The sequence below is a fragment of the Penaeus monodon genome, chromosome 18 (genome assembly GCF_015228065.2).
Source record: "Penaeus monodon isolate SGIC_2016 chromosome 18, NSTDA_Pmon_1, whole genome shotgun sequence".
Classification (NCBI taxonomy): Eukaryota; Metazoa; Arthropoda; class Malacostraca; order Decapoda; family Penaeidae; genus Penaeus; species Penaeus monodon.
In genome coordinates this window covers 41,052,518-41,063,079 of record NC_051403.1, presented here as the reverse complement: position 1 = coordinate 41,063,079, position 10,562 = coordinate 41,052,518, and the positions used below count along the sequence as shown (strand labels likewise).

Sequence of the window (10,562 nt, the reverse complement as noted above, 5' to 3'; positions counted from 1 at the left end):
AGAGCGGGGGGGGGGGGGTAGAGACAGAGAGCGAGTGAATTTACACACTGCAGTACGTAATAGTATATACATAAAAACAGAAGAGATGAGAAACACTCGTTCTGCTATAATATAAGGAAAAGGGCAGAACTATAAATCACTAAAATAGTTTTTAAAAAGTATAGAAAAAATAAACAAGGAATGAAAAATATAACATAAAGAAAAAAGTTCGTCGAAGCGAGGGATGCTCTCTATAAAAAAAACAAAATATATAATTACAGTTAAAAACACTATTCACCTATAGATTAGTAAAATGAGTATTTACATAACGACAGAATATACAGAAGAAAAATAAACAAACAAACAAACACGGAGAGTGAGACTGCATATAAGAACAAATGCACATCGTCAAAACAAAACGTTGAAGATGGCTATGTCCAAGTCAACCAACACTTATAATCGACAGAACTGGGAAGATTCGGTAATATAGTAGCTATTTTTGGTTATATATTGAACATTTGCAGGTATTAGGCAGAATATACACGCCTTTTACAACCTTGAATATTGAGATTTAAGGATGTGAAGGTATTTTTAGATGTCACTGTTACCTGGACTCGATCGTGATGGCAGTTATCGTGTTTCTTTTAGGTTATTATTTTAAGATTTATCCCTTTTACCACGATCTCAAGACGACACTTTATTGCCTCCAGCATTGTGAATATTGGAGTTGATTCCCTCGAAACCCTCTTTAAACCTCAACTTAGCGTAGTAGCATCTGACGTGGTCTCTATTTATCAGCATCATGATGTAGATCTGCTCTTCCTTTGAGTCCTATGCTGTTTGCCACCAGTTTCAGATTCATGCTACCATAGGATATAAGGTAAACTTTACCTATAATGGAAAGAATGAGTGAAAATAAGAAATTTTTCATCTATATGTAGTTGATAATAAGAAAGTTGTGCAACATGCTAGACTTCACAGGAAAAGTTCATTTTTGAGAATACCATCACTCAACCAATTGCAACAATTTTGGTATTGATGGATTCCTCTCACTCTCTACTATTCAATTATATTGAAATTATACCACAGAAATCCCCACATTAGCAACAGTCTTTACTCTGATAGCAGGGGAGGGCATGAAAGGTACCAGGGAAATAGTTAGGTAAAATATGAATAATAATCACAGAATCAGTCTCTATATTGTCCAATGTAGGGGGCAGTGCCCCCTGCGACCTCTCTCCTGGGAGGGCTGCTGTCCCCCAACCTAATGGAAGATAAAGAGTTATCCACAAAGCAGGGTAGAGCGTACAACTGACATGCGGGAGTGACCGATGCCCAATCTGGGCAGGGGTAGGAGGCAGGAGCACCCCAAGGGGGTTGCAGGGCGTACAGCCCCCTGCATTCAGCAGCATAGGGAGGTATGCATATGCGTCACAACTCACTAGAGTGAGTCGAGCTTGCTTGCTTGCTTGAGATTTGCGAAGTCCTGGCTTCGCCTGGGCCTTTCACTTATGGCCCGGCCTGTGTCAGCTTTTTATGGCTGTCTCATTTGTTGGTCTGACACTCGGTGCTTACCGTGGCGGTGGGATTGCCAGCAGGCGCTCCTGTAGCCATGGTGTGTGAGTCGAGCAGGAAGTCTCACTATATGTAGCGGACTCCTGGGCCTAATGGCAGGACGGTTGCCAGAAGTAACCGGAATTAGTGACACCATGAGATTTCTAGTACCATCATTGTAGGGTTAAGTAGTGCACCACAATTGGTAATTTACCCCATAGTTTCCCTGGTACCTTCCATGCTCTACTATTCGGGCAAGAATGATGGGGTTTGGGGAGTTCTAAATCGTTTGTTTGAGATTTGCGAAGTTCCGGCTTCACCTGGGCCTTTCACTTACGGCCCGGCCGGAGCTCTGCAGCATAATTCCTACATATATGTGTACTAGACGAATCCATCAATACCGAAATCATTGTGATTGGTTATGCAAAGTTTTTGTGGAAAATGACCCAGGAAAATCTGATGACACTATCATAAAGAAAGGAAAACATGTATTTACTGATACTTAACCCTTTGCCGACGGGTGGCATGTACGCACATGCCATGGCATGGTGGGACTATCTGCCGGGGGCATGTATGTACATGCCATAAGTTTTTTTTGTTACAAGCACAACAAAATATTATTTTTCTGCCAGTGAAAGTGTGATTAATTCGTTTTTAATACTCTCTTTTTACTATGCAAAAAAAAAAAAAAAAAAAGCAACAAACTGACAATTTCAACTCCATGATGCCGCACACTGCTTATTTTATTCAGACTATAGACTGAATAATGATCAACTATGGAGTCTATATAACAACAAAAATACCCTTCAGTCTCGATTTATCAGGAAATATGGCAAGTAGAGACTTTAGAAGATAATGAAAACTGAAAATATAACATATCCTCGTAGTATTATGAAGAAACGGCATGGGATGCTGGTATTTGGCATGAGTGGTTGCGCATGCTAGGGAGGCCCGGGCCACTATGAATACTACCCGTTGGGAAAGGGTTAAAATAATGTGTGCAGACAAAGAATAATGTCATAAATGCAACTAATGCAGTGCACAGAGTAAGTCCACAATGATTGGGTGGGGATCTGGAAGCAAAGCTACAAAGAGGGAAATACTGTGATAGGATGGGGGTCTAGGGGGAGAAGCCCTTCGGTTCTGAAAGTTATTGGTTCATTAAGCAATGTTTGTGGATTCCCAAGAATGATTGGAGTAGTATGGACTTGGTATCATAGGGGTGTGGTCATTACTTTCACTTTTATCATTTGTGATGGATAAAAAGAGATTTACACACACACTACACTGCAAATAATTGAAACAAGGAATAATGGTTGTGAGGTATGATGGCTCTGTGAAAGCAAAAATTTACCCATCCACAAGGTAAACAGTTTATGAAATTGTTAGTGATGAATTCATAACACTTTTCATTGCTAGCATATGTTGCAAACAACAGACAAAGAAGTTATTTAAAATTGTGTATATCATACCCTATAAGTGTCAGACAGTCACAATGGTCAGTGAACTTCATGCTATGGCAAGAAAGGGTATGAGGAGGATAGAAGGTGGGATGTTTGATTTGGTGGGTGGATCAGGGAAAATAGAAAAGCAGTTACAGGTGGAAGATATTAGCCAGGGAGGGAAAGATTGGGCAGGAAGAGGAAAGGATCAGAGATGAGGAATGGGTGAATGGGAAAGCAGAGCATCCATATGAACTGGGAAAAGGTGTAGGTAAACATGGAGATGAGGAGAAGGTAGTCTTTCCTTCTCACACATACATCTCTCCCCTTCTGCCTGAATAAAGTGTCCCTACAACAGAACTATATGCTATCCTCTTTGCTTCCATCTCTTCATCTTCACCATCTTCATTTACTCGAGCTACTTGGTATCACTCACACAGTCAGTACACTCTATCAACCCTATAGTCCGTAAGATACAAGACCATTTGTTTTATCTGTTTACATGAAAGAAAGCAGTAAAGTTTAAGTTTTTGCTGGATACCTAGCCATGTCGGGATCCCCAGCGGTAAACAATCCAGTTCCTTGGCATGGTCTGCCGCCTTGTCCACAACTCACCAACTCCATTTTTCACATATTCCAGGCTCCAACTACAACCCCCACTCCAAAACCTTCCTCTGTAACTGTTGGCAAACTTTCTGGTCAAAGATGACTACCAATAAATCATGAAACCTTTCATGTCTTCGTGGTCCACCTCAATCCTCCAGAACAGATGCTAGGAAACTTCCCTTGTTTGTTTATGAATAGGTCACACCTGACTCATGCATTCATACCTCATGTCACACTCCAACCCACCTCTATTCCTTAAATGACCTCTATGCTCCACATGCAATGTTCCTCTTCCAGTCCCACATATCTTACTATCCTGCCTCTACTTTACTGAAACCCATACCTTCACTTTTCCTTAAATGACTTCTCTTCCCTGACCCCCCAACCTGTTAACCATCCTTTCAGAATCCCCAACCTTTTCAATCAACAGCCTCTTCTGCTTCCTTACATGCACAAATTCCCTCCATTTGATCTAATCACCCATTGTCCTTAATCTTTCCCCTTCTGTCAGTTCTTATCCTACCCCATTTTATGTCTTTGTATTATTTGATTTTCCGTAACACACCTAACAATGGACAGAAAAGGTTCCTGCACGTAGTGTCCTCCCAGGAGACAGCCCTCTACCAGGCATGATTAATGGATGGTATACTTCACCCGGAAGGCCTGCTGAGTCAATCTCAGGCCAAGTGCTTTGTGCATTTATGAGGAGATGTCCCCATCAGCCGACACTCTGCAGCATTTTCACATGATGAGATATTCCCCTCACATGCCCCTTGGCCAAATTTTTTTACATGACAAACTTTCTCGTCAACTGGCCCTCAGCTAAAATTTTTTTACTTGAGATGTTCTTGTCATCTGCTTCTTGGCCAAATTCTTTCATGGCAAGATGTCTACATCACCTTGATTCAGCAAGGTGAATGGCTATAGAAGAAAAGGGTTAATTGCAAAATCACCACATCAGATCAGCAAGATAGACAGGAGACAGGTGTAAGTGATGCATCCTGTAAATGCCATCACAACTCAGCTGGGGTGGAGGCTCTGTGAGGTGAACATCTTGCATTACATATTTAGTTTCAGGCTGTACAAATTGTGGGAAATTTTGGCTGTTCATACCGTACTTATTTATAGGTGCTGTTAACTATTACTTCAATATTTGGTAGAAGTCATCAAAGGTCGATTGATACCAAATTTAGTGGATTTTAAGATGCAGACCTATTCTAGAAATTTACCAACAGGAATCCAATTTAAGCTCTAACTCATCAGAATATACATGATGAAAGTTTGCTTGCTTTTGGTTGAGTGCTGTTGGTGTGGAGGTCATGGTAATTGCTTGACAACATACCACTGTAAGGAGTATTCTAGGAAGTGTAGCATAGTAGAAATTGCAATAAAGTCTATTTGTGTGATGTTAGTGTAATTTGTCTTTGATATCACATACTTTAAGTTTTAAATGTAATTTATAATATTTTCAGTCTGTTATTTTTGTTCAGTCAAACCAAAACCAATTAAAAAGATCTTAAAGAATAAAATTTTAACATTTCTTGTCTTCCAGGATTTTCCAATCCTGTGTCAGACATGCCTGGGCGACAATCCTTATGTGCGGATGATGAGGGACAGATACGGCAAGGAGTGCAAGATATGTACACGACCCTTCACTGTCTTTAGATGGTTTGTAATCTCTTTGGTTTTGAAGTTTAATTAAATACTAATGTGTCTAGTTTTAACCCATTAATACTGGGAGTGCATGTGTATTGTATATGTGCTATCTGTACAATATGGTTAACTTCACAAGTGCATAGTCACCTAGGAGTCAATTACAAGGCCTATCTGACTATGCCTTCTTACCATTCTTTGAATAGAAAAAAAAGTATAATTATGAATATTGGTGTAATAATAATTATGATAATGGCAATGATAATTGTAATGATAATGGTGATGATAATGATAATGTGTTTAGCATACACAACTTAGTGCAGGCTTAACTACAAATAATGTGATAACATCATCCGAGGGAAAATCTCCCATGAAGTAAATGGATTATTACTTTTCCATTTAATTTTTCCTTTACCACATGCCGCTAGGTAAAATGCATTAAAAAATGGGAAAATGCTGTGCTCTGATAGTGCTTAGCCATAAAGGAGTCAATTAGTAGGCCTTGTGACCTTACCTAATTTCACCTTTCCTTGAATTGGCGGAAAAAATGTGTTTTTTACTAATGCTATGAATATCGATAGTGTTATTTTTATTATAAACTTTATAATTACTATAATGTTATAAACTTCTGTTACTGCAAAATAAGATAACATAAAATATTTTTGTAAAAGGGTAAACGGAAGAGACAGGTAGTACTCGTAATTGGCTCATTGGTGACTTATTACAAGTGTATCCCTCTGTGTGTTAAAACAATAAAGTAAACTCACAGTGGGCATGGCATGTACGTACATGCCATGCCCGTTAGGGTTGGGTTAATGTTGTAGCAAGAAAAAGTGATAGAACCTGTTTAATTTTTGTTTCCCTTTTTATTTGTATTCTTAACTTTATTAGAAATGCTGCAAAATATCAGCCTGCAATAATTCTTAGCTCTAATGGGACAAATAAGTTGCAATCAATTTATTATACATGTGTGTATATATATTGATAAACACTCATACACACGTGTTTAACCCATTTGATCCAGGCGTATGTGGACCAAAATCCGGTTATTAGGCTTACTCAAGTTTTGACTGTGTGTATGGCTTGTGGGTTTTGCCTAAATAAACACTCCGATACATTTTTTGCTATTTTGCTATTTTCAGAGGTCAGTATTGCCATGCTGTGTCAAGATGGTAATAGACTTTTTTTGTTGAACAAACTCAATATTATATATCTAAGCAGTCTACAGTGCTTTTCAGTAACAATAACAATAAATGACACTATGTTACCTGTGCTGTTGTTATATATTTTTGTTATATTCAATTCAATTTGTGACCTTGAACTGGTTCTCTTCTAGTCATCTGCAACTTCCCATCAGTATTTTGTGACAAAATGTTCCCATCACCCTGGCCCTCAGCCATATTTTTCCATGACACATTCCTTTCACCTGCCACAAAGTTAATATTTTTTTTATGATGAGCCATTCCTGTCACCCAGATCCAATGGATTAAACATATGTGTCTTGTATATGTTTATGGCATACCTTTCTTCTTCATTGTCAAAATATTTTCTGCCTAGACTAGTGAACATTTTGTAGGTGTAGATGTTTTTCACTTGAACAGATTTTTACAAAACCTCTTGCTGAAAAATAGTACTGATCTCTGTAGAAGTGGAAGAATGTTGTAAATATATGAAACTATGAAATTAAATTGCCAATACTATTGTCTATCAAAATTAGATACAGATTAGCACAACTGTAAAATTGTTCCATTTTGGGATTGCATCTGGAACTGATTTGTAGAGAGAGTAGTACCATTTTGGTACTAATTCTAATTCTCTTCAGGTGTCCAGGAGCGAGAATGAGATTCAAGAAGACAGAGGTGTGCCAGACATGTGCCAAAATCAAGAATGTATGCCAGACCTGCCTTCTGGATCTGGAGTATGGGCTCCCCACTCAGGTTAGTATAGCATTTAGATTAATATATATTTTTAGATATCAACCAAATATCTTGCTGTTAACTCTAGGGATGAATTACCATGGTTGAAATGCAGTGTTAACTTTCAGATTAGTTGTTTAGAAAAGAGAACTGTATAATATAAGGAGAATTTTTAAATGGTAACGAAACTCACCACATAGAATTTTAGACCTATTATTGATTGTACTTAATGTAATAATAATAACGATAATGTGGGCAGACATCCTTTGATATGTAGCCTCACCCTATGGGTTCTCTAGTTTGTCACACCCCACTGTGCACTACGGTATAGGAACTCCCAAACACTACATCAGAATTTGGATGCCTTATCCCATTGAGCCATTGACACATACAATGATAAGCAAGAAGCAAACATAATCAAGTTATAATTGCATGTATGGGAAAAAAATAAAGTGAAATATTGAACTTAGTGAGAGTGTGCTTTCTGTATGTTACAAGTCTTAAAAAAATATGATTTTGTACAAAGTAGAAGGTAGTTTGGATTATTTATTTATATAATTTCACATATCATTTAGAGCTGTGATTAGTGTGATAAATTATGGATTGTATATTCTGATAGGTTATAGCAAATTATATGCATACAGAGCAGGTAATTTTATATTTTCTATGATTCATCAACAACAAAGGGTATGAGTTACTTACACACACACACACACACACACACACACACACACACACACACACACACACACACACACACACACACACACACACACACACACACACACACACACACACACACACACACACACACAAAAATATGTATAGGTATAGGTATATATATATATATATATATATATATATATATATATATATATATATATATATATATGTATTATATATATGTAGATATATATATGTATTATATATATGTATATATATTGTAGTATATATATATGTATATATGTAATTTATATGTATGATATATATGTATATATTATATGTATATATGTATATGTATAAAGTTATATGTTATATATGATATATATATATATATATATATATATATATATATATATTATGTGTTATATATATATATTTATATATATATATATATATATATATATATATTATATATATAATATATATATATATTATATATATATATAATAATATATATATATTTACATTATATATATATATATATATATATATATATATATATATATATATAATTTGGTTATGTCATGGCAATCACATGACCAAATGTCTGGGTATTAGGCTTCTGTGAGTAGCCTCTCTAGTGGGCGATGGCTTGTAGGCTGGGCAGTGATAAGACTCTATGCCTCCTATTTGCAATGTTATTTACTCTTTTTATTCATAAGCTTTTTTTTTTTTTTTTTGCCATTTTCCAATGTCCATATTTGCCATTTGCTTTGTATTATCCTGATGATAATAGACTGTTTTCTTTGCACAGACTCCATATCATCTCTTTATGTAGTCTACAACTCAGTGCAATAAAAATAAAGATATGTAACACTTTGTGTAATTACAATTCTTTTTTCACAATATTAAATTTTCTGTAATACAACATGGTTGCCAGGAATACAACTTTGAGCATGGAAATTGCCAGATAAGTCTAATAAACCTCCCAAGAAGTTTGTGGACTTGTAAAATATAGAACAAAGGTAGATTGATATAAAACTCTTAGGGAGGATTTATATTATTACTTTACTGTTCTTATGTATATGTTTACTTGTAATATGATACAAGAAAAAACTTTCACCCACAGGTACGAGACTCAGCTCTTAGCCTAGCAGATGAGATGCCAAAAAGTGATGTCAATAAAGAGTTCTACATCCAGAACATGGAGAAACAGATGGCAGCTACATCTGATGGTAGCACAGCAGGAGGAGTTTTAGGCAAAACAAAAACACATTCAGAGATGCTCCTGCGTCTGGCTCGTACAACACCATACTACAAGCGGAACCGGCCCCACATTTGCTCATTCTGGGTGAAGGGTGAATGCAAACGAGGTGAAGAATGTCCGTACCGGCATGAGAAGCCCACTGACCCTGATGACCCTCTGGCTGATCAGAATATCAAGGACCGTTACTATGGTGTCAATGATCCTGTTGCTGACAAGTTACTGAAGAGGGCTGCAGCCATGCCCAGGCTGGAACCCCCAGAGGACAAGTCCATCACTACATTGTATGTGGGTAACCTAGGTGACAGGATTGGTGAGAAGGAGTTGCGAGACCATTTCTACCAGTATGGGGAGCTACGCAGTGTAAATGTGGTGGCTAAGCAGCAGTATGCCTTTGTGCAATTTACCACACGTTCTGCTGCAGAACTTGCTGCAGAGCGCACCTTCAACAAACTTATCATTCAGGGAAGGCGGCTCAACATAAAATGGGGCCGGTCGCAGGCCAGACAAGGTGGTCTTGGCATTGGGGGCATTGAAGGTCTTGAGGGAGAGGAGGTGGCTCCACAACCTTTGGAGCCAGTTCCTGGCCTGCCCACACTACCTCCACCTCCAGAGGAACTTCAGAACAACTTCTTCAATCTACCCTCACAGGCAGCCAGCATACCACTCCCACCAGGACAGGCACCAGCTGTCGCTGGGGCACCATCAATCCGACCCCCTATGCCTCCAGGCCAAGCTCCTCCCAGACCTCCTGTCCCTCCTCCAGGCAGCCTCCCAGGAGGCCCTCCTCCTGTGAGTGGTCCCCTTGGCCCACGTCCACCCCCAGGGGTTCCCCCTGCTCCTCCAGGTCACCTGCCACCCCTCCAGCCCCCTCCTTTCTTCCCCCCACACCTTCGTGCCCCACTTCGCCCCCCACCAGGAGTTCGCCCTCCAACATACTTCCCCCAGCCACCTCCCATCCCAGGTGTAGGACCCCCTCCTCCCCTCACACATGGCATCATCCACTACCCCTCGCAAGATCCCACACAAATGGGGGCCAATCCAGACAAGAAATAGATATGTACATAGGACGGACTGATTAGCTTTAGTGACTAATTTTAATGATAAATGTTAGTTTTATTTTGTTATTTTTATTATGGAAATATTTATCATTGTCAATATGGATTAAAATAATTAATGTAAATTTGAAATCACACACTTTTGGATTAGGAAATAAGGTGCTGTAACAAAATTGAAATTACATATTCATGAATGTTTCTCCTTAATGTCATTTTTACATTTCACAGCTACCCAATATATATGCTGGGATTATTATTGATAACAAAGCTCTAGTATTTTGACAGACTTCTTTCTTTTGATATATAAAATGTATGATTTTTTAAATGGCAATGGCCTGTTTAATAAAAATAAATTTAGATAAATGTTTTCTTTTCCTTCTAGAATTCTATATCTCTAGTTGATTAATTTCAAAGGCAGCAGATACTC

At 38.1% G+C, this 10,562-nt stretch overlaps 1 protein-coding gene across 1 annotated transcript; it reads left to right on the top strand.

Annotated features, from left to right (window-relative positions):
- Positions 1–360: 360 nt before the first annotated feature.
- On the top strand, positions 361–10,494 carry LOC119584508 (pre-mRNA-splicing factor RBM22-like). The gene is made up of 4 exons (XM_037933159.1): positions 361–460; positions 5,134–5,249; positions 7,057–7,171; positions 8,943–10,494. The coding sequence occupies exons 1-4, from the start codon at positions 407–409 to the stop codon at positions 10,131–10,133; spliced, it is 1,476 nt and encodes a 491-aa protein (XP_037789087.1). The 5' UTR covers positions 361–406; the 3' UTR covers positions 10,134–10,494.
- The last annotated feature ends 68 nt before the right edge of the window (positions 10,495–10,562 follow it).